Raw genomic sequence first — 24,781 nt, forward strand, 5'->3', positions numbered from 1 at the left:
ACATTGCTTGTGAACTTCAGAGCTGTAACGATTTGACGCTTTGGTTAAAAGGCAAGTACAAACGCATACTAGTAGTAGTCATGCCTCCTGCCCGAGTCTACACATTCTGGGTGATGCAAAACAACGTAATATCACTGTCTTCTTTGACGAGCTCTCATTGGCTATTGCTGATCACCGTTCTCAACTTGAAGTTGCACATCTCACACTACAAGAGTATTGCAGATATTGTGTCAAAATCAAACATGTTTGAAAATATTGGGATGTCTGGAACTGCTCAATGATGGGATCGGTAGCACTCAGATTGAGTCTGACGCTAATGCCTCGTTTACACCGATAGCATCATTGCATTTTGGTACACCAAAAGTATATTCATTTAATGGAAAGCTGCGTTTGCCTTGCAGCATTGCGTTGCAGAGGCAGTGCGTTCTGTGTGGTGCATATGATGGATTTATCTAACGTATGCATCAAACTGTATGCGTAGACGGCTTGACAGAAATGGCAGCAGAAACTTTATTTGCACACATATCCAGATGATGCTGCGTAACATTTTGGCAGTGAAGCTGTCGGAGTGATTGAGGCGTAACATTAAAACGGATGCACACCGAGTAAGCAACGACATGGGGATTGTCTCCCATCTCTAAAACTTGTGCTGGGCAGTTAAGTCGGGCCAAATTAGTGTAGTGTACACCCAGCTTAACTGTGTGCTGGTACTTCTCTAGGTGGGAGCCTCATATTTAAAACCAGTTCATCAGCCAACTGGAGGTTATGCTACATACTCCAGGGCCTGTATTCTTAAAGCATCTCAGAGTAGGAGTGATGATTTAAGAACAGTTTTGCTTTTTTGATTATAATAAATGGACATGGAGAGCCTGATCCTAGACCAGCACTCTTACACTGAGTCGTTTAATTGATACGGACGGCAGACGCAATCTAACGCTAGGGGAGAGGAAAGAAAATGCCAGGGCACACATGGAATCGATTCATGTTTGCTTTGATCTTCAAGGCAGGGAAGGATAATAGGGGCAAACTAAATCTTCCCTCCACTTTAAAAATGTTCATGGCAGAGCCTCTATCAGCATTCAGGGGTGGTTTGGGGGGAAATTTTATATGGATTTCAGACTCCATGCCGTGTCAGTCTGAAGCATCTCCCTCGGCCATGATGCAGTTGGTCATTGGTATTCAGACCTTTCTATTTAACTTTAGATGGGAATAATTGGAGAGTGGTATAAAATGAGAACTGGGTAGACCAGCCACTATGAGATCTGACAAAATCTCTGAAAGTAAGGTCATAGAAAGTCAATCTGGACTTATCGTAGTAATCAGGATAAAAATATTTCTCTCCCCCCTCTGATACAGTCTGAATAGTCAATGCATGGTAATCTCCATTGGGTGCACGTTTCCACTGATTGACCTCAACTTGACTGCTGTAACACCCTGTCCGTCAGACAGGACAAGACGTCTGTCTGGCAGCACAAATGGAGATGAAATCTCCAGTAATGATGATGGGGGGATTGTAGGAGGGTTACATTCACAGGCCCCGCTGTCTAATTTCAACATCTGCATTAATAACAGAGAGACAACAGATAAAGATCAATGGGTGGCCAACAGGAGGACATCTTTATAATGACATTCATATATTCCAACCTGAGAAATATTTATTTCCCTCTGCACACTTTACCATCTCCCACTAGATGCTCAAGGACATACAAAAAAAGCACAACAGGGGAGGTTTTTCATTTATCATTCATGACTGCAATGTTTTGAAATGGGTTTATCTGCCTTCAAGCCTCTAAGCAGCAGGGGTCCAGTTGGGCCTTTCCAAACCCTGGGCTTCTGAGGTAGACTCAGACAGGTCACATGCTGAGCTACAAAGTGATTGCATACACACATATGGTGAGCTATACTAAACATGGCACCTGCAAAAGCCTCTACACATTTCAGATTCCCATCAAATTTGTTTATTAATATCCTGGCGTCTGATTAGTACCAATTTCAGTCAGATATGTGTTTCATATTATGTGCAGAGCAGACCACCAACCAACACACTTGGTTATAATTCTACAAGAAAGCCTATGTGGCGGTGCAATTACTTCGACTTAATATTTAGCAAACCCGTTTTATAGTATTTACAAACAAAATGCATATTTTCAGAAATAGCTGACGAAATATTAGGAAGGAAGGGTGTCTGGTTAGTAGTAAAAAGATTAGAACTGTTTAGTTATATTCTGGCTCCCCCTAGTGGACAAACCTGTACCTCATCTTACTTTGATAATCTATTTTGTTGTTACTGTTTGCTACTCGCCTGGGGTGTATTCATTACACTGATTCTGTTGCAAAACCTTTTGTAACAGAGACCGTTTGCTCCAAATGGAATGGGTTTTTCAACGAAAACGAGTTTCTATTGAACAAATTCAGGTAGGTCGCTACCTGATTTGTTCAGTTTGCTCCATTTGCTTCAGTTTAGTTCAACAACTGTAAACGGTTTCCATTTGAAGACATGGTTAACCATCCACATCGCTCTGGCCAAACGCCATGCCCACTGAGTTGTCAGGAAAATATGCTACAATACAACAACCCCAAAGATAATGTTGTATATACTTTGGGATAATGTATCACCAAGTTCAAATGTGACTGTATTTTACCCCTTGACTGCTATCAAAACTAAACAAAAAAAATGTATCCACAACATGTGTCTCTGTATGAACAATACGCCAGACAAGAACAAAGAAAAGGAAATATACAGCTCCAGTAAAAAGAAACTTGCATGCATTGCATTTCTTACCTATCAGTGGTAGTCTTCTCCATGAAGTGCTCACAGTCTGATGAACATCTCAGTAGTCTCTATTGAAGGACCCTCTCCATAGTTAAACAAGGAACAAACACATCACATCAGATCAATCAACTAGTGGCATTTGTAAACATGGAGAATTAATCTTGAGTTTTAAACAGGTCACTCATACGTACCCTTTGCACTGAAGCTTCACACATTTAACACCCTCATTCTCGATCTCGTTGGGGTCATTCTGTAGAAGTCGGTAGTGTTTGTTAGATCAACAAGCAAACCCATTTTAACCTAGAGAATACACAAAACATATGTTGACAGACTACTGTGGTGAATAGAGCACTGATTTATATTTCCCAAAGAGAGACAAGACTAGTAAACACATGTCAACATCATGGAAGACATACCTTGAGACGCTTTAAATATTGGGAGAGCATGCTTGGATGAAACCTGTTCTCTTCTGGCACATTGACATCATACTTGGAGCCCAACAGTTTATTGACAGGAATTTACCTGGTGAGACAATAAAAAGGTAGAGTGGTCACAGACACCATGAAAAAAGTACCACTCATGCATCTATACTCACTGTCCTGTTTGTCCATACGTTATGACTGAATCCTGGCTTAGGAAGACCACCAAAAACTCAGACATTTTAATTCCAAACTACAACATTTTCAGACAAGATAGAACTGCCAAAGGGGGCGGTGTTGCAATCTACTGCAAAGATAGCCTGCAGAGTTCTGTCCTACTATCCAGGTCTGTACCCAAACAATTTGAACTTCTACTTTTAAAAATCCACCTCTCTAAAAACAAGTCTCTCACCGTTGCCGCCTGCTATAGACCACCCTCTGCCCCCAGCTGTGCTCTGGACACCATATGTGAACTGATTGCCCCCCATCTATCTTCAGAGTTCGTGCTGCTAGGCGACCTAAACTGGAACATGCTTAACACCCCAGCCATCCTACAATCTAAACTTGATGCCCTCAATCTCACACAAATAATCAATGAACCTACCAGGTACCTCCCCAAAACCTTAAACACGGGCACCCTCATAGATATCATCCTAACCAACTTCCCCTCTAAATACACCTCTGCTGTCTTCAACCAAGATCTCAGCGATCACTGCCTCATTGCCTGCATCCGTAATGGGTCAGCGGTCAAACGACCTCCACTCATCACTGTAAAACGCTCCCTGAAACACTTCTGCGAGCAGGCCTTTCTAATCGACCTGGCCGGGGTATCCTGGAAGGATATTGATCTCATCCCGTCAGTAGAGGATGCCTGGATATTTTTAAAAAATGCCTTCCTAACCATCTTAAATAAACATGCCCCATTCAAGAAATTTAGAGCCAGGAACAGATATAGCCCTTGGTTCTCCCCAGACCGGACTGCCCTTAACCAACACAAAAACATCCTATGGCGTTCTGCATTAGCATCGAACAGCCCCCGTGATATGCAGCTGTTCAGGGAAGCTAGAAATCATTATACACAGGCAGTTAGTAAAGCCAAGGCTAGCTTTTTCAAGCAGAAATTTGCTTCCTGCAACACTAACTCAAAACAGTTCTGGGACACTGTAAAGTCCATGGAGAATAAGAACACCTCCTCCCAGCTGCCCACTGCACTGAAGATAGGAAACACTGTCACCACTGATAAATCCACCATTATTGAGAATTTCAATAAGCATTTTTCTACGGCTGGCCATGCTTTCCACCTGGCTACTCCTACCCCGGACAACAGCACTGCACCCCCAACAGCAACTCGCCCAAGCCTTCCCCATTTCTCCTTCTCCCAAATCCATTCAGCTGATGTTCTGAAAGAGCTGCAACATCTGGACCCCTACAAATCAGCCGGGCTAGACAATCTGGACCCTTTCTTTCTAAAATTATCTGCCGAAATTGTTGCCACCCCTATTACTAGCCTGTTCAACCTCTCTTTCGTGTCGTCTGAGATTCCCAAAGATTGGAAAGCAGCTGCGGTCATCCCCCTCTTCAAAGGGGGGGACACTCTTGACCCAAACTGCTACAGACCTATATCTATCCTACCGTGCCTTTCTAAGGTCTTCGAAAGCCAAGTCAACAAACAGATTACCGACCATTTCGAATCTCACCATACCTTCTCTGCTATGCAATCCGGTTTCAGAGCTGGTCATGGGTGCACCTCAGCCACGCTCAAGGTCCTAAACGATATCTTAACCGCCATCGATAAGAAACATTACTGTGCAGCCGTATTCATTGATCTGGCCAAGGCTTTCGACTCTGTCAATCACCATATCCTCATCGGCAGACTCGACAGCCTTGGTTTCTCAAATGATTGCCTCGCCTGGTTCACCAACTACTTCTCTGATAGAGTTCAGTGTGTCAAATCGGAGGGTCTGCTGTCCGGACCTCTGGCAGTCTCTATGGGGGTGCCACAGGGTTCAATTCTTGGACCGACTCTCTTCTCTGTATACATCAATGAGGTCGCTCTTGCTGCTGGTGAGTCCCTGATCCACCTCTACGCAGACGACACCATTCTGTATACTTCCGGCCCTTCTTTGGACACTGTGTTAACAACCCTCCAGGCAAGCTTCAATGCCATACAACTCTCCTTCCGTGGCCTCCAATTGCTCTTAAATACAAGTAAAACTAAATGCATGCTCTTCAACCGATCGCTACCTGCACCTACCCGCCTGTCCAACATCACTACTCTGGACGGCTCTGACTTAGAATACGTGGACAACTACAAATACTTAGGTGTCTGGTTAGACTGTAAACTCTCCTTCCAGACCCATATCAAACATCTCCAATCCAAAGTTAAATCTAGAATTGGCTTCCTATTTCGCAACAAAGCATCCTTCACTCATGCTGCCAAACATACCCTTGTAAAACTGACCATCCTACCAATCCTCGACTTTGGCGATGTCATTTACAAAATAGCCTCCAATACCCTACTCAACAAATTGGATGCAGTCTATCACAGTGCAATCCGTTTTATCACCAAAGCCCCATATACTACCCACCATTGCGACCTGTACGCTCTCGTTGGCTGGCCCTCGCTTCATACTCGTCGCCAAACCCACTGGCTCCATGTCATCTACAAGACCCTGCTAGGTAAAGTCCCCCCTTATCTCAGCTCGCTGGTCACCATAGCATCTCCCACCTGTAGCACACGCTCCAGCAGGTATATCTCTCTAGTCACCCCAAAACCAATTATTTCTTTGGCCGCCTCTCCTTCCAGTTCTCTGCTGCCAATGACTGGAACGAACTACAAAAATCTCTGAAACTGGAAACACTTATCTCCCTCACTAGCTTTAAGCACCAACTGTCAGAGCAGCTCACAGATTACTGCACCTGTACATAGCCCACCTATAATTTAGCCCAAACAACTACCTCTTTCCCAACTGTATTTAATTTTTATTTATTTATTTATTTTGCTCCTTTGCACCCCATTATTTTTTATTTCTACTTTGCACATTCTTCCATTGCAAAACTACCATTCCAGTATTTTACTTGCTATATTGTATTTACTTTGCCATCATGGCCTTTTTTGCCTTTACCTCCCTTCTCACCTCATTTGCTCACATTGTATATAGACTTGTTTATACTGCATTATTGACTGTATGTTTGTTTTTACTCCATGTGTAACTCTGTGTCGTTTTATCTGTCGAACTGCTTTGCTTTATCTTGGCCAGGTCGCAATTGTAAATGAGAACTTGTTCTCAACTTGCCTACCTGGTTAAATAAAGGTAAAATAAATAAAAAATAAAATAAAATGACATGGTTATTAACCAACTTAGCTACATAAGCTAAAACATATAAGGATCATACTATGAATTTTTAAAGCATGATTCCTTTTCACTAATCTAAAACAGATGGAAAGTGACGTTTCATGTAATCTGGTTAGCTAATACTAACTACAAAAACAAAAGACCATTTACAAGGTGGGTCAGGGTCTTCAATTTTGCTGTACACAGCATCCTTCCATTTACCTTGGATCCAAGAAAGAAAGATGCGAGACCAGAGTGTACTTCAATGGAGATTTCTCAATGAGTTTGTTAACAGTTGTGAGAATACACTTCTTGCAAGCGATTTTGATGTCCATCAATGTTTGTCCAATTTTCTTCCCTGCGGACAAGTCTCTCACAATTCTTCAAGTAACAAAACCCAAGTCGACCTGTGAGGAGTCGATGTGATTGGATGACTGGGACATCAATACGTTTTTGAGGGGTCTTTGCTTCTTTCATGAGGTCTGGCTTAATGAATCTGCTCATCAAGCTCTTAAGCAGCTTGAACAAGTCTGTAGAGAGAAAGGGCACCGCGGACTTATCGGGTCTGGTAGCGTGTGAGGAATGGTGTCACTTCTCTGCTCACTGAGTGTGCCCCCCCCCACCCCCCCCCCCCCCCCAACCCCTCTTTTACGCTGCTGCTACTCTCTGTTAATCATATATGCATAGTCACTTTAACTATACATTCATGTACATACTACTTGAATTGGCCCGACCAACCAGTGCTCCCGCACATTGGCTGACCGGGCTATCTGCATTGTGTAGTGAGACTCCATCATATTCAGACACCACAATGTCTCAACCCGCAATGTGTCTTCTTATGACGAGTTGACGGACAGTCTTGAGGTGGTGGTGAATGTGGTAGAAGATTGTGTAGGTGGTGATGTAGATGACGTTGACTTTTCCACATAGTTCAATAGAATGGGAGCTGTAAGAAAATAAGTGTCTTAAGTCTAATGAATGACTAGCTAGCTGGCTAACTTTAGCTAGCATTAGTCATGAAACGTCCTTTAAATGTAAACTTTCAGCTTGTAATATTTGTGTTGTGGAGAAATGACCAGGCAGGAGACGGGAGTACAGTTAGTGTTCGTTTAGTCAAAATCCCTCGTGCTCTACAGTTCGCGGCACCCTAGTGCGCATGTGCATTTCCAATTAGGCTTAGTAACGTAACACTGCCGTAATACATTACTGCTTAGTAACAGCATACTAACTAATATAAACAGATGTAGATCCCAGATACTACACAGCTAACGTTAGCAAAATGTAATTTATTTTAAAATGCTCTGCTTTCTTCAAATTGGCTAACATAACGTTAACAACTTAGCTAACGTTATCGAGCTAGTACTATGTTGACAGGTGTGATTCTGTGGGAGAACTGACAGACATCTAGATAACGTTAGCATAGCAAAACGTTAAATTGACCGAATACTGTAACGTTTGAGTTAATTTGCCAAGCACTTAGAGATTGAATAATCTAGCTAACTAATGAACGTTAGTTACTACGTATGGTTGTTGTATTCCTTTCTACGTGTTACCAGGGGTAGGACCTACCTGCTTATAACTTGCGGAGTGCGGTCCTGTATGATGCTCAAGTAGCATGGCTCGTCACAGCTGTGTCGCCCATGGCGTGAACTTTTATTGATTTGTTGCAGGCTCTGCATCGGGCCATAGAGATGCCTTGCGGATCTTTAACAAGCCAGTCTTTGTACATTTCTTTGGTGAGCCACGAGTCCTGGAATTTACATTTTCCAGGCATAGCTGAAGTTCCGCTTAACGTCAGTTTTGTCGCTTGCTTTGTCGCTTGCTCAATCACTCATGCACGTAACGGTCGCACTTTCTCGAAGTAGGTGGCTCGTGAAACAAGGACGCACAGGTGGTGGGAGACACATGCAGACAACGGAACTTAGCCTATTACTGATAAGTAAATAAATAGAAATCTAAAGAACTTTAATTTCTATTCTTGCACAAAATATATAAATTCAAGCACTTTCAATTACCAATGTCTATTTTCAAAAACTTAAGGCCTTGATTATTTTTCTTAAATTCACAAACTTTCAAGGATTTTAAGGACCCGTGGGAACCCTGCCCCCCATTTAGCTGAGGTACCTATAGAAACACTGAGCATTAGTATATGCTTTAGCGTTATTTTGAGTCCGTCTTGTTTTACACGTCATATCAACATGAAAACGTGTTCCAAAACATTGCAACCATATTGCTGGTTTGTTTTGACACGTGATCTACTCGATCGCTTTAAGGCGGGATAACAGCATAGCTACCTAACAGTGAGTTTGCATAGGGGGTTTCCTCTAGTTTAAGGTGAATTGTGGTTATCGTCCACTGAATACATAGTTAATCAAACCAAAGGCCTCAAAAGGGCTGAATCATTGAGTTGTGCAAACAAAACGTGAGAGTGCGCCACAACAGTGCTAGCCAGAGTTGTTTGACTAAACTAACGTTAACACAACGAAGATTACATATGTAACCAGGGTTATGTGAGCTATATGGATCACTCCAATATATTGGTATATATTTAATTTTTTATTTATTTCTATTTCAACTTTATTTAACCAAGTAGACTAGTTGAGAACACGTTCTAATTTGCAACTGCGACCTGGCCAAGATAAAGCGTAGCAATTCGACACATACAACAACACAGAGTTACACATGGAATAAACAAAACATACAGTCAATAATACAGTAGAACAAAAGAAAACTAAAAGTCTATATACAGTGAGTGCAAATGAGGTAAGTTAAGGAAATAAATAGGCCATGGTGGCGAAGTAATTACAATATAGCAATTAAACACTGGAATGGTAGATCGGCAGAAGATGAATGTGCAGGTAGAGATACTGGGGTGCAAAAGAGCAAAATAAATAAATACCAGTATGGGGATGAGGTAGGTAGATAGATGGGCTATGTACAGGTGCAGTGATCTGTAAGCTGCTCTGACAGCTGTTGCTTCAAGCTAGTGAGGGAGGTGAGTCTCCAGCTTCAGAGATTTTTGCAATTCGTTCCAGTCATGGGCAGCAGAGAACTGGAAGGAAAGACGACCAAAGGAGGAATTGGCTTTGGGGGTGACCAGTGAGATATACCTGCTGGAGCGCGTGCTATGGTGACCAGTGAGCTGAGATAAGGCGGGGCTTTATCTAGCAGAGACCTGTAGATAACCTGTAGCCAGTGGGTTTGGCGACGAGTATGAAGTGAGGGCCAACCAACGAGAGCGTACAGGTCGCAATGGTGGGTAGTGTATGGGGCTTTGGTGACAAAACGGATGGCACTGTGATAGACTGCATCCAGTTTGTTGAGTAGTCGAGGATCGGTAGGATGGTCAGTTTTACGAGGGTATGTTTGGCAGCATGAGTGAAGGATGCTTTGTTGTGATAAAGTAAGCCGATTCTAGATTTAATTTTAGACTGGAGATGCTTAATGTGAGTCTGGAAGGAGAGTTTACAGTCTAACCAGACACCCAGGTATTTGTAGTTGTCTACGTATTCTAAGTCAGAGCCGTCCAGAGTGGTGATGCTGGACGGGCGAGCAGGTGCAGGCAATGATCAATTGGATAGCATGCATTTAGTTTTACTTGCGTTTAAGAGCAGTTGGAGGCCACGGAAGGAGAGTTGTATGGCATTGAAGCTCGTCTGGAGGTTAGTTAACACAGTGTCCAAGGAGGGGCCAGGAATATACAGAATGGTGTCGTCTGCATAGAAAATCACCAGCAGCAAGAGCAACATCCTTGATGTAAACAGAAAAGAGAGTCGGCCCGAGAATTGAACCCTGTGGCACACCCATAGAGACTGTCAGAGGTCCGGACAACAGGCCCTATATATATTGGTATATATGTATCCCTCCGCGGCGGAAATCCTCACAGTTCTCAAAATCCCAATATGATGACAATGAATGAACTACAATAATTCTCCACATTTCTCCTAGTGCATACCCACTCGATTAGCCACCAAACACCCCATTAAAAGGTGGAAACATCTTACCAATCATATGGTGAATGTGGCATCCCACACGCCACATGTGTGGTGTGCTATACCGTACTATTTTGCCATTAATTGCAGTCACTTAAAATAACCACTAGGTGGTAGACTAACCCTAAAATTCTCCTTCTGTGGATTTTATGACTTCAACCCAAAAAGGTGTATTGCAGCCACCAACTGGACCGGTTGAAAAACGAAAAAGGTAAAAAAGAAAATACATATGTGATAGGGAAACTAATTTAATCCACCTAAATAAAAATAATACATTGACATTACCAAAACAAAACAACTTCTCCTTCTTCCAAATCTCCCATATTAGGCTCTAGAACCCGAGAGGGTGGTACGGCTTGTGACAATATTCCATGTAACTCCTCTGCCGAGAAATATTTCAGTCCCTGGAGCCACTCCGCCGCATTTACCATGATATCCATCTTCCTGGACCTTCTCTCAACCTTGGCAGTGCCATTAATCACCATAGCTATAAATGCCACAAAGCCCACCTTCTTAACCTTTAAAATGCCAGGATCCTGCTGGTGAAAGGCAACCCCTGCCGCCTACAGTGAAGGCCTATTCACCACCATGGACTCTCCAGGAGCAACATTCAAACCCTCAAACTTTTTAACAGCATCTGCATATGAAATGCTCTGAACAGCCCTGACTTTGGCAACTCATTCTCTTTCACCCTTGTCGAGCAATCGAAAGATGTAGCTTCATGGTTCCCACCGCAATTGCAACATGTCACATTTTCCTCACTTTTTAAACACATGATATGATCTTTTCCACAACTTGGACATCTCAGCTTCTCCCTTCTGCAAACACTTGAAACATGACCAAATGCTTTACAATGAATGGTCATGGGATGAATGCTCTGACTCTGTAGTATGTATACCCAAACTGCACTTGAGTAGGGAGACTCCCATATCAAAAAACAAAAAAACTGATAGACTCTTCACTTTTTACCATTCACCACATGATTCATCCTACGTGCATCAATCATTCCAGGAATATTTTTAATCTCTTCAAAATCGACTTCCCATGAGACGCCAGATATAACCCCCTTGAGGGGTGCCCTGTTCCAAAGAGACACATACGACACTTCAAATTTATCAAATCGAGTGAGATGCAATGAACGTTCCTTCTGATCCGCAGAAGCACAAAAAATCAAAACAAGCCCGCCTCTTGTGATCTTCACAACCTTCACTTTACCCAGCACCCTCTCCACCAGTTTGGATATGTCAAATGGTTTCTTCAATATTGGTAATCTGCTCAGCTGCTCCTCATTAACAACCCTCATTAACAACCCATACTCCTACTAGATACGAAGGATCATTCTCATCACTGTACACTACTTTGCTTTCTTTTCCATTTTGGACAATATTCTAGTTCTCCTTGATTCTACTGCCATAAGATTCAGAATTCACTTCATCGACCGCTTCCGCCATATTTTTCCGTGAACCGGATTCCAAATCATCGTTCGTAGTATATTTTTTAAATCATCAAATTGAACAACCGCAACCAAATATGACACAAACAGCTACTGTCAAATGTTGCTACATTAGTTCTTAGTGCACTTAAAACAAAACAGTTAGGTGGAAGCGTTTGAATAAAAATCTAATCAAAACCCTATTTTATTTGTCACGTGCTTCATAAAACAACAGGTGTAGACTTCACAGTGAAATGCTTATGGGCCCTTCCTAACAATGTAGAGAGAAACATTTCAAAATAATAGACAAATAATAACAGAAGGAATAAGTGCACAGTGAATAACGATAACTTGGCTATCTATATACAGTACCAGTAAAAAGTTTGGACACACCTACACATTCAAGGGGTTTTCTTTATTTTTTACTATTTTCTACATTGTAGAATAATAGTGAAGACATCAAAACTATTAAATAACGCATATGGAATCATGTAGTTACCAAAAAAGTGTTAAACAAATCAAAAATATATTTTATATATTTGAGATTCTTCAAAGTAGCCTCCCTTTGCCTTGATGACAACTTTGCACCCTCAACCAGCTTCACCGTGAATGCTTTTCCAACAGTCTTGAAGGAGTTTCCACATGTGCTGAGCACTTGTTGGCTGCTTTTCATTCACTCTGCAGTCCAACTCATCCCAAACCATCTAAATTGGGTTGAGGTTTGGTGATTGTGGAGGCCAGATAATCTGATGCTGCACCCCATCATTCTCCTTCTTGGTTAAATAGCAATTACACAGCCTGGAGGTGTGTTTTGGGTCATTGTCCTATTGGGGAAAAAATGATAGTCCCACTAAGCGCAAACCAGATGGGATGGCGTATAGCTGCAGAATAATGTGGTGGCCATGCTGGTTAAATGTGCCTTGAATTCTAAATAAATCACTGACAGTGTCACCAGCAAAGCACCCCCACTACATCACATCTCCTCCTCCATGCTTCACGTTGGGAATTACACATGCAGAGATCATTCGTTCACATATTCTGCATCTCACAAAGGCATGGCAGTTGGAACCAAAAATCTCAAATTTGGACTTGCTCGTGTTTCCTGGCCCAACAAGTCTCTTATTATTGGTGTCCTTTAGTAGTGTTTTTTTTTGCAGTAATTCAACCATAAAGGCCTGATTCCTTTGAACAGTTGATGTTGAGATCTATCTATTACTTGAACTCTGTGAAGCATTTATTTTGGGCTGCAATATGGGGTGCAGTTATTTCTAATGAACTTATCCTAAGCAGTAGAGGTAACTCTGGGTATTTCCTTCCTGTGGCTGTGCTAATGAGAGACAGTTTCATCATAGCGCTTGATGCTTTTTGCGACTGCACTTGAAGAAACTTTAAAAGTTCTTGAAAATTTCCGGATTGATTGACCTTCATGTCTTAAAGCAAGACTGTTATTTCACCTTGCTTATTTGAGCTGTTCTTGCCATAATATGGACTTGATATTTTACCAAACAGGGCTATCTTCTGTATACCACACCTAACTTGTCACAACACAACTGATTGGCTCAAACACATTGACAAGGAAAGAAATTCCACAAATGAACTTTTTTACAACGCACACCTGTAAATTGAAATGCATTCCAGGTGACTACCTCATGAAGTTGGCTGAGATAATACCAAGAGTGTGCAAAGAATCTCAAATGTAAAATATATTTTGATTTGCTTAACACTTTTTTGGTTACTACATCATTCCATATGTGTTATATCATAGTTTTTATGTCTTCACTATTATTCTACAATGTAGAAAATCATAAAAATAAAGAGAAACCCTGGAATGAGTAGGTGTGTTCAAACTTTTGACTGGTACTGTACATGGGGTACCAGTACAGAGTCAATGTGCAGGTGTATAAGGTAATTAAGGTAGATATATACATATAGGTATAGATAAAGTGACTAGGCAACAGGATAGATAATAAACAGTAGCAGCAGTGTATGTGATGAGTCAAAAGAGTTAGGGTAAATGCAGATAGTTAAATAGTTAACCAAATAGCTACCCGGACTAACTATTTAGCCATCTTATGGCTTAGGGGTAGAAGCTGTTCAGGGCTCTGTTGGTTCCAGACCTGGTTCATCGTTACCTCTTGCGGTGCGGTAGCAGAGAGAACAGTGTATGACTTGGGAGGCTGGAGTCTTTGACAATTGTTAGGGCCTTCCTCTGACACCGCCTGTTATGGCCGCCTGGATGGCAGCGAGCTCGGAAACAGTGTGTAGTGCGTACCCTGCCTTACGCACTACACTCTGTTGCGTCTTGTGGTTGCATGCCAAGCAGCTGCCATACCAAGTGGTGATGCAGCCAGTTATGATGCTCTCAATGGTGCAGCTGTAGAACCTTTTAAAGATCTGAGGGCCCATGACAAATCTTTTCAGCCTCCTGATGGGGAAGAGGCGTTGTCATGCATTCACGACTGTGTTGGTGTGTGTGGATCATGAAAATAGCCCCGTCAATGTGGATGGGGGTGTGCTTGGTCCTCCATTTCCTGTAGTCCACAATCAGCTCCTTTGTCCTGCTGAAGTTAAGGGAGAGGTTGATTTCACCACACTGCCAGATCACTGACCTACTCCCTATAGGCTTTCTCACTGTCTTCGGTGATCAGACAGGTTACTCATCACATTTTGCTTGCAGACACCTGAGACAAGACATTAACGTGGGGGGATGCTCTGTCTGTCATAACATCTAGTTTCTAATAGGCAACAGATATGTTTTATAAGTTGAAATGTGTCTCTTAATTGCCTGCCCACCTGATTGCTCGTTCTTTTCACCCTGTGGCTGCAGCAATGTCAATCCACTGCTTTCCAACAACTTTCCCTGTTTTAGGTGGGTTCTTTACATGCTTCCTCCTACATTCAGTTTTCTATGGCTGTATTTACACAGGCAGCACAATTCTGATCTTTTTCTCACCAATTGGTCTTTTGACTAATCAGATCAGCCCTGAAAAAGATCAGCCCTGAAAAAGAGCTGATGTGATTGGTCAAAAGACCAATTAGTGGAAAAAATATCAACATAGGAGGATAAAAAACAAAAGAATAACAATGAAAACGGAAAGACTAAAATAACACCCTAGGAAATTATCTAAAAAGGTGTGTTTTAAGATCTCTTTTAAATGTCCACATGAAGCAGTTACTCTTCCTGGGGTCCACATAAAACATAAAATTGAGAACAGAGTACAGAAGTGTTGCAAACAAGAACAACATAAGATAATATGACAAATTAAAACAAGAATGATATATTGTCAAGACTCCAAAAGACAACAAAAATACTATGTACACACTATATACATATTAATATACTTCTATACAGTACAGTTAAATTAAATATTTAGAAAGAGGTTAGGCGCTGTGATACAATATGTTTTTTTAATCTGTTTTTTAAATTAAAGCTAAACTTGCTTTTTGCCTGAGTAGCCTCTGGTGGCAGAGCAGTCCTTGATGACATGGCTCGATATATTACTGAGCGACGTTTTCGGTTTGGGTCCCGGTAAGAAATCCAAGGCTTGCCTTTACACAGGCAGCCCAATTCTGATTGGTTAAAAGACAAAAACTATCAGATCAGCTCAGAAAAAAATATGACGTGAGAAGATCTGATGGGATTGGTCAAAAGACTAATTATTGTTAGAAATATCAGAATTGGGCTGCCTGGGTAAATGCAGCCAAATGTTTCTAAAAAAGACTAAAAGATAAGTAGTCAATCTTCAACCCTCAACCAGGAAAGACTATCAATCGTTATTACACGTATAGTCAGAGGACAAATATGTACATGACATATTCTCTTTCTCAGTTACACCAGCTCTGTCAGGAGGAATGGGCCAATATTCACCCAACTTATTGTGGGAAGCTTGTGGGCGGCTACATAAAGCGTTTGACCCAATTTAAACAATTTAAAGCCAATGCTACCAAATACTGAAGGCAATGCTCCAAATACTGATTGAGTGTATGTACATTTCTGACCCACTGGGAATGTGTTGATAGAAATAAAAGCTGAAATAAATCATTCTCTCTACTATTATTCTGACATTTCACATTCTTAAAATAAAGTGGTGATCCACTAAGATGGAATTTTTACTTGTATTAAATGTCAGGAATTGTGAAAAACTGAGTTTAAATTTATTTGGCTAAGGTGTATGTAAACTTCCGACTTCAACTGTATGACGTAGTCTGTTTGTGTGTGTGAAAATAAAAATTAAGTAGAAAAAATGTTGATCAGGAGGACCAATCACATGCTAGAGGGTCTGCTCATGTGATGAGACTTTGCCCTAGCAACACAGACTGCAGCTGTTGCCTAGCCGATTTGATGCAGCAGCTCCAACCAGGCAAGCAGATCACGTACAAGAGCTCAGCAACAGCTTGAATGACCTCCCTCTGTGTGATCAGAATATTAAAACTGTGCTCACTGCCTGGCTCAGAGTACCAACACATGAGGAAAACATCTCCCCGTGTAATGAACATCATTATATTGCTGCGTTGTACAGACAGAGCCAGAAAGAAAGACTGACAGATAGATCCCCTCTGGCCACCATACTCGAAAGCTTGTACATGAAATGTTGGAAAGGGAGAGGCTATATCAGGGTTCCCAATAATAATAGTGGTTAACATGTTTTTTTAATGACTCCCCCTATCTCTGTACCCCACACATACAAGTATCTGTAAGCTCCCTCAATCGAGTAGTGAATTTCAAGCACAAAGACCAGGGAGGTTTTTCAATGCCAACACAAAGAAGGGCACCGATTGGTAGATGTATAAAAATACAAAAAAGCAGACGCTGAATATCCCTTTGAGCATGGTGAAGTTATTAATTAGGCTTTGGATGGTGTATCAATACACCCAGTCACTACAAAGATACAGGCATCCTTCCTAACTCAGTTGCCGGAGAGGAAGAAAACCAGGGAGTTCACCATGAGGGCCATGGTGATTTTAAAACAGTTACAGAGTTTAATGGTTGTGATATGAAAAAACTGAGGATGGTTCAACAAAACAGTGACAGAGTATTATATATGTTTTGAGTTCTTGCGGTCAATGTGCAGTCTACTAATTATTTGTAATTACGTTCCGGCCCCCTGACCATCCGCCCAAGAAAAAACTCCAGGCGTGTCTGTATAGCCCAGGGATCATCAACTAGACAGATGGTCAGGGGGCCGGAACATAATTACATAATTACAAATCATTTGTAGACTACAAATTGACCGCAAGAAGTCCAAACATATATAATAATTGACTAAAACAATCATTTCAAACCTCGCTTACATCTAGTTGATGATCCCTGGGCTATACGGACACGCCTGGTGCCCAAATCGATTATGTTGGTTGAGCAGCTGAGAGTCAAATGTGGAGACGAATGTATTCGGTTCAGTCAGTCGTCCTTATGAGCCCTCCCAGCAAGTTTATGCTGGCAAGAAAATGCGCTAGTTAAAACGTGTAAAATAAAGTGAGGTTTATTTCTATGGGCGAGGGAGTATTGGTAACTTGTAGTATTGGTCACCATCTGTATTTGGACATCATCTCCAATTTTTTCCATCCCAATACATTTTATTTAGAGTAGGATAGCAGCCTATACAGAATACAGATAAATAACTTGTAATATTGGTAGTAACAATTTGGATGTCACTGTGATAGGCCTGCAGATAAACACTGCTCAATGGGGAGAGTTTGCGCTGCAAGCAGGCAACACAACAACACCGGGCACACTAGTGTCCTTCACTCCCGCTTGCTGCATTAAGGAGATGGAAGTAGCTACATAGTGTAGCCCAGAGGTATCCCACCTTTTCTAGCATGAGAGCTACTAATGAAACATATCGTGACATACTCACTTTTTTCTAGCTTTCAAATAGGCACATTCTTCTCTTCTTTCCCCTGCAACTCTTCCCGGGTCTTTATTGTACAAGAGAAAGGAGTTCACTATGTTTTCTGTCAATATATCTGGTAAAATAATGGTTAATAAACAACTCTTAAGGGGGGCCCTATGAAATCTGTTATTTTTTCCCCAAATTATGTTTTACATTTTCCCAAATTATGTTTTCAGATTTGTACTTTTCCTGGTCTTAGAATATATATGTTTTTTTCACTCTCAAAATTACAATTGTTCATAGAGAAAAAACGAAAAGAGATGTTTCAGAGTCCATGTTTATGCTTAAATCACACCAGAATACCTTTTTTTTTTGTCTGGAAGAAAGCTAACAAATTAGAATTGTTTTTGTGTAATTCCCCTTTAATGAGGAAGGTGATGTCCAGTGTGCAGGACTAGCAAGGATTCTGTACTGCTGCTGCCCATTTCATGGCAAAGTTTGCAAATAATATATCCAAATTATATACTTCTACATGACGTAATTTCGATATACTTCTAAGATGGTTATCACATCAACTGACTAGGCACGGAGTGATACACCACAAAGACAGACATGGGCAATATTGCTGGAAATTAATTGGCAGATTTTTTTCATCTGTCTTTAAATAGGCAAGTCAGTTAAGAACAAATTATTATTTTCAATGACGGCCTAGGAACAGTGCTGTCTTGTTCAGTGGTAGAACGACAGATTTTTACCTCGCAATCTTTTGGTTATTAGTTCTATGCTCTAAACACTAGGCTACCTGCCGCCCCATATTGTGTTGGGTTAGGCTTTTTTAACCAGGGATGGGAACATGTCAATGCTGTGTTGATTAGATAGTAGCTGGGACCTTGTGGTGTCTAATAGCCTTTGAAGTCGGATATTTCTGAGTTCCCAGTTGTTCTGAACGCGGCATGGGGAACTCTCGACTTCGGACTTCATGGGGAACGCTCGACTTCGGTGCGTTTAAAACAATTTGGAACTAGGAAAAAAACGATCTCCGACAGGATCGACTTGAACGGTCATCCAACTCGGATTTCCAACTCGGGCCTCTTTCTAGAGCTCCGTCTTTCCGACCTGAAGATCACTGACGTCCACTGAATTTACCTTGTATTTTTCAGAGTTCCCAGTTGTTTTGAACGCGGCAATAGCCTCTCCCTGTGGAAAGTACCGGTCATGAGAATGACACCATCATACATGACGTAATTTCGAACGTGGGAGATCTGCAATTTCCTGCTTTCGAAACCAATGGTTTATTTATTCACTGCTGCTACCTTTTCGCGGAGCACGCATTCGCGTGCAGAATAAACCACATATAATGGCATTATGTTATTCTATTAGCTACTAGTAGCAATTAACGTAATGTACGGCGTTAAAACCGTGTTGCTCTCCTATCCTTTGTTTTGAAATAAGTGGGCGTGTGTTTCAGCTTCCCCTGAAATACAATCGGGAAGTTGTCCCGCGCCATTTCCATAGCTTCTACGCCATCTCGAAGACCGTGCTTCGAGTTACAAGATTACGTTATCAACATCGGTGTACTCTTCTTCAATTTATCAAAACCCCACTGCATCGAGGTTTTCGGACCGACTTCAGTTCAACCATCTACGTACTAAATAACGTCGTCGTTAGCTGTTGATTGTTGTAGTAGTGAGGTGAACGAACGAACGTCGTTGGCTAGCTGGTTAAAGTTAGCCTACTTACCACTTTCGAAAAAATTAAACTAGCTAGTATCGTTGATGTGTCCTACCCTCTCCACTTTGAAGTCATGTTGGGCGAATCACTAATAAATATTGAACCAAATCTGGACAACGTTGAAAACAATAAGCCATCCATTTTGACTTCCTACCACGTCGGGGCAAGCCTAGGCAAAACAAGGCAAGCACTGTTGAAGAAAGGTGGGAGAAAATTGCGTTCAACAACGTCAGGGTTACAGCGGACACACCAACAACCGCGCCAAAAAACGCTGAGAAACAACCCCACACGGCTTGCAGACATCAACAACAATGTCGCAGCTTGTAAAGCCCCAAGTGCCGAACTCGCAACCCACCGGACCCAGGCGACTGTGCTGACCTGTCACCATCTAAAGCAGGGGACAAAGAAAGAGGTATATTATTTAGTTAATTTTGTGAAGTAGATGGAGTTTGTACATGTGGTTATTACTTTGTCCATTGTTAGTAAAACATTATGCTGCATTTATCCATGTAAACACACGCACTATGCAACGTGGAGTAATTTCCCCCTTTATGTTGAGTGCAAAAACATCTAAATGTACAAATGGATGTTAAGCCATTGTAAAATGGTGCGCTCACTAGGTCAGGGTTTCCCAAACTTGGATCCGCTGTGTAGTACTAGGGCACAAGCCAAAACGAGTTTGGGAAACTATGCACTGGGTGAATGACCACTTAAAAAATAATTATACAATTTTAAAAACTGGGTTGGGGAACGCTGTCAGCACGGCTGCTTCCCTTTAAATACGTCACTCATTGCTTCAAGCCACACCCACCAAACGGATCAAACGATCGAATGTTGAACGGTTTGTGGGAACTTGTTCAGTGCAATCCGTAACATAGCAAACGTTTAATCGAACTGAACTTTCTTGAACAGACCATGGTATCTTTGCTGGGTGTGGCTTGAAGCAATGAGTAACATATTTAAACGGAAGTGGCCATGTTGTGTTCAAAACCCCTCCCTGTTTTTCAAGTTGTTGTTCAGAACAGCATTGTTTCGGTTTAATTGAACGTTATGCACAAAAAAAAAACGGAATGCAGCCCAATGACATAGGAATTTGGTACACATTGTACAAACAATGTTTATTAAAGGTTGGCCTGAGTAGATGTGCTACAGGTATTTAGGTTACTTGTTATCAAATCAAATGTATTAGTCACATGCGCCGAATACATCAGGTGTAGACCGTACAGTGAAATGCTTACTTACAAGACCCTAACCAACAATTCAGTTTAAAACAAAAAATGCAGATAAGAGAAAAGTAACAAGTAATTAAAGAGCAGCAGTAAAATTGGGACAGCAGTAAAACAGGGACAGGTTGAAAATGTCAGTGAAGTCATTTACCAGTTGGTCAGTGCATGCTTGTAGTACACGTCCTGGTAATCTGTCTGGCCCTGCTGCCTTGTGAATGTTGACCTGGCTAAAGGTCTTACTCACATCGGCTGCGGAGAGCGTGATCACACAGTTGCCCGGAACAGATGGTGCTCTCAGGCATGTTTCAGTGTTATTTGCCTCGACGCGAGCATTGAAGTAGTTTAGCTCATCTGATAGGTTCCATACTGGGCAGCTCTCGGCTGTGCTTCCCTTTGTTGTCTGTAATGGTTTGCAAGCCCTGCCACACCCGACGAGTGTCGGAGCCAGTTTAGTACGATTCGATCTTAGTCCCTTATTGATGTTTTGCCTGTTTGATGGTTCGTCTGTCGGAGGGCATAGCGGGGTTTCTTATAAGCTTCCGGGTTAGAGTCCCGCTCCTTGAAAGTGGCAGCTCTACCCTTTAGCTCAGTGCGGATGCTGCCTGTAATCTATGGCTTCTGGGTGGGGTATGTACGTGTGGTCACTGTGGGGACAACGTCATCGATGCATTTATTTATCAAGCCAATGACTGATGTGGTGCCATCAGAGGAATCCCGGAGCATATTCCAGTCGGTGCTAGAAAAACAGTCCTGTAGCTTAGCATCTGCTTCCTCTGACTGCTTTTTTAAAAATCTAGTCACAAGTGCATCCTGCTTTAATCTTTGCTTGTAAGTAGGAATCAGGAGTATAGAATTATGGTCAGATTTGCCAAATGGAGGGAGAGCTTTGTATGCATCTCTGTGTGGAGTATAGGTGGTTCAGAGTTCTTTTTCCTCTAGTTGCACGTTTAACATGCTGATAGAAATTTGGTGAAACAGATTTAAGTTTCCCTGCATTAAAGTCCCCGGCTACTAGGAGCGCCGTCTCCGTATGAGTGTTTTCTTGTTTGCTTATGGTGGAATACAGATGAAAATGATCTCGGTAGGTAGTGTGGTCTCCAGCTTATCATGAGATACTCTACCACAGGTGAGCAATAGCTTGAGACTTACTTAGATATCATGCACCAGCTGCTTACAAAAATACCTAGTCCGCCGCACCTTGTCTTACCAGACACCGCTGTACTATCCTACTATCCTGGTACATCGTATAACCAGCCAGCTGTATGTTGATATTCTTGTCGTTCAGTCACGACTCCGTGAAGCATGAGGTGTTAGTTTTTAATGTCCCGTTGGTAGTTTAATCTTCCGCGTATCTCGTCGATTTTATTCTCCAAAGATTGCACGTTTGCTAGCAGAATGGAGGGAAGTGGGGGTTTATTAGATCGCCTACGAATTTACAGAAGGCAGCCCGACCTTCGGCCTCTCTTTCTCGGCGGCCTCTTCACGCAGATCACGGGGATCTGGGCCCGTTCCCGAGGAATCCGTATATCCTTTGTGTCGGGCTCAGAGTCATGAAAGGAAAAAAAGGATTCTGCTAGTCCGTGGTGAGTAATCGCAGTCCTGATATCTAGAAGTCGTTTTCGGTCATAAGAGATGGTAGCAGCAACATTATATACAAAAAATAAGTTGCAAATAAACAACCAAAAAACAATCGGCTGGGGGCACATAAAACGGCTGCCTTCTTCTCCGTCGCCATCTTACGAAATGTTATGAAGGATTTCAACAATGCCGGCGATGTGACAGTTCCTGAGATGTTTACATATCGCATTGACACCAAAAATAAATGATGGAACTGGAAATTATTTAAAAAATGTTTGCTCAAGTGTTCTTCAGAGTAGAAACTATTTGCGTAACATTTAGAATGGTTCAGACCTTGTGAAACTATAACATTTGTTTCTCTTTCCTCCCAGCTGCTGAAGTCAAAAAATGGGAGAGTGGAGAGGGCCACAACACCAGGTGACCAGTCTGTCCACAACCTCGATAGACTCGATCAAGCTGCCCAAAATCTCAACACCCGGAGCCAAAGGAGCAGGCACGTTAATGCACCTTGCAATGCTCCCTCAGTACAGAAATATGACAACAGCTGCCACACAAAGCCCAATTCTGCTCCCTTCCAGCTCCTCCGTAGAGACAAGAATCCCTTCAACTCAGATAACAATGTCAAGATTGTGACTGTATCCCCAGCTGAGCTTGTACCTGAGGATGAGCTGAAAGACGGAGAGAAGATATATGCTGGAGCTAAATTCAGCGAGCCCCCGTCTCCAAGTGTCCTGCCCAAACCACCGAGTCATTGGGTCGGCGAGACTGCCCCCCAACATTCCGACCACAGCCGAGAGCAAATTACGTTTCATTTGAAGTCTCTGCTGAAGGTTCAAGATAAACCATGATCTCAATGGATGGAAAATCTTATCAAAAAGATCCGTCTATACCTGATCAATGACAAATTTGGCACCGAAGAATTTGGACTCTGAAAGAACTGGAACTATAACTTAACAGCAACAGAATGTAATGAGTTTTTGATCTGTAATACAATTTCATGTGTTCTGAGCAAGCGGCCTTGTTTTTGGGGGGATTTTTTATGAACTTGTGTAAATGTATATACTGTAAACATGTAATATAAGTGTATATTTTTCATGTTATTTTAACAGAAAGTATAGTTTTGTTACTGAAGCCTAAAAAAGATGTTCACCTTGAGCTGGTGCACTTACTGTTCCAATAATGGGCTGCAGTGCCCATTGGGACGTATTAAACGTAAGAAAGATTATCTTACAAATTTGCACAAGACTGACTGAACCAACACGAGTCACCACAATGGCAAGCAAGAATAGTTGTGTGAAGGTTTGGGGTTCTGTGAACTTCAGCCCACCAGTTGTGACTGCTATTGCCTTGAATGCACTGCAGGGAGGACCCACAATCTTCAGGGAACTCTCTGGAAGGACGGTCTTGAAGACGGTAACCTCGTCCCCAGGCTCAACGACAGAGGGAGCCAGCTGGGTGAGCGACATCAAGAAGATGGAGTGACAAATGTGAGTCTCAAAATCAAAAATTCCCCCTCTGATGACGAGGACAACTGCCGCTGCAGGAAACAGACAAATTCAGCACGAGCACTGACTGAGTGCCCTTTGTTTTGAATCTCTCCAGCACTGACACATTTCTTTTTTTTTTCCTTTCATTGGCCCCCTGATCACCAGTGTTGTTCCATCTAAAGCGCTGAGAATGTTTACCGGAAGAAAGATGAATGACATGGTCTTTATTATTATGTAACACACATTTGACCCCTTCCCTCTAGAGCTAGGCAGCTGCTAGTTCTTGTTCCTTCACTCCGTGTCACACAAAAATGAAATTGTATTACTGTACCAAAGATTGAATGTTGTTTTTTGCAAATGTTCAAAAAGTTAAGTCCAGTGACTAAATGTGTATACATCTTAAAGCAATACTCTCACTTTGCAATTAGAATTTTTTAAATTTTATGATGCATTTCATATCTAAATTGAAATTAAAATATTGGCTACCCCTTACATGTTTTCTGTCTGTTACCATTTGCCCTCACAAGTTGAAAATGCTAAGATGTCACAGACTTCACAATGCCTGTCAGTCTCCCCACACGTTTATTGGGTTAGTAATCGAATAACATTATACAACATCAGGGAACTAGTACTCAAGTTTCAGCATTGATTGTAGTGGTTGCGGATAAATAACTTACACAACAGTGAAAAATGAACCTGTAACACTATACCGAACAAAAATATAAACCCAATTTCAAAGATTTGACTTGAGTTTTATAGTTCATAAGGAAATCAGTCAATTGAAAAATGTATCTATAGCCATGGGTCTAGCTCTTATCGAATGTACTGTATACCTTGTCACAACACAACGGCTTGGCTCAAACGCATTAAGAAGGAAATACATTCCACAAATTAACTTTTAACAAGGCACGCCTGTTAATTAAAATGCATTCCAGGTGACTACCTCGAAGTTGGTTGAGAGAATGCCAAGTGTGCAA

At 41.8% G+C, this 24,781-nt stretch overlaps 2 protein-coding genes across 8 annotated transcripts in view; one reads left to right on the forward strand and one right to left on the reverse strand.

Annotated features, from left to right (window-relative positions):
* Positions 1-8,761, reverse strand: part of LOC109900647 (mRNA-capping enzyme-like) — a 138,216-nt gene extending 129,455 nt beyond the window's left edge. For 2 of the 7 annotated variants that reach the window (XR_004211889.1, XM_020496367.2), the window contains exons 1-3: positions 8,097-8,753; positions 3,190-3,295; positions 2,783-3,073 (exon numbers count right to left, since the gene is read on the reverse strand). The gene's annotated coding sequence lies outside the window, so the exon portion shown is untranslated. Of the gene's footprint in view, positions 1-2,782; positions 3,074-3,189; positions 3,296-8,096 lie in introns of all 7 variants that reach the window. The other 5 variants (XR_004211890.1, XR_004211891.1, XR_002256634.2 and 2 more) reach the window with 5 other exon arrangements.
* A 9,955-nt stretch (positions 8,762-18,716) lies between these two features.
* LOC109900648 (proline-rich nuclear receptor coactivator 1) lies at positions 18,717-24,296 on the forward strand. Its single transcript, XM_020496369.2, has 2 exons — positions 18,717-19,925; positions 22,689-24,296. Exons 1-2 carry the CDS (start codon positions 19,587-19,589, stop codon positions 23,163-23,165), a joined length of 816 nt encoding a protein of 271 aa, XP_020351958.1. The 5' UTR covers positions 18,717-19,586; the 3' UTR covers positions 23,166-24,296.
* Positions 24,297-24,781: the final 485 nt, after the last annotated feature.

Source organism: Oncorhynchus kisutch, linkage group LG12 (genome assembly GCF_002021735.2).
Source record: "Oncorhynchus kisutch isolate 150728-3 linkage group LG12, Okis_V2, whole genome shotgun sequence".
In the NCBI taxonomy this organism is placed as follows: domain Eukaryota; kingdom Metazoa; phylum Chordata; class Actinopteri; order Salmoniformes; family Salmonidae; genus Oncorhynchus; species Oncorhynchus kisutch.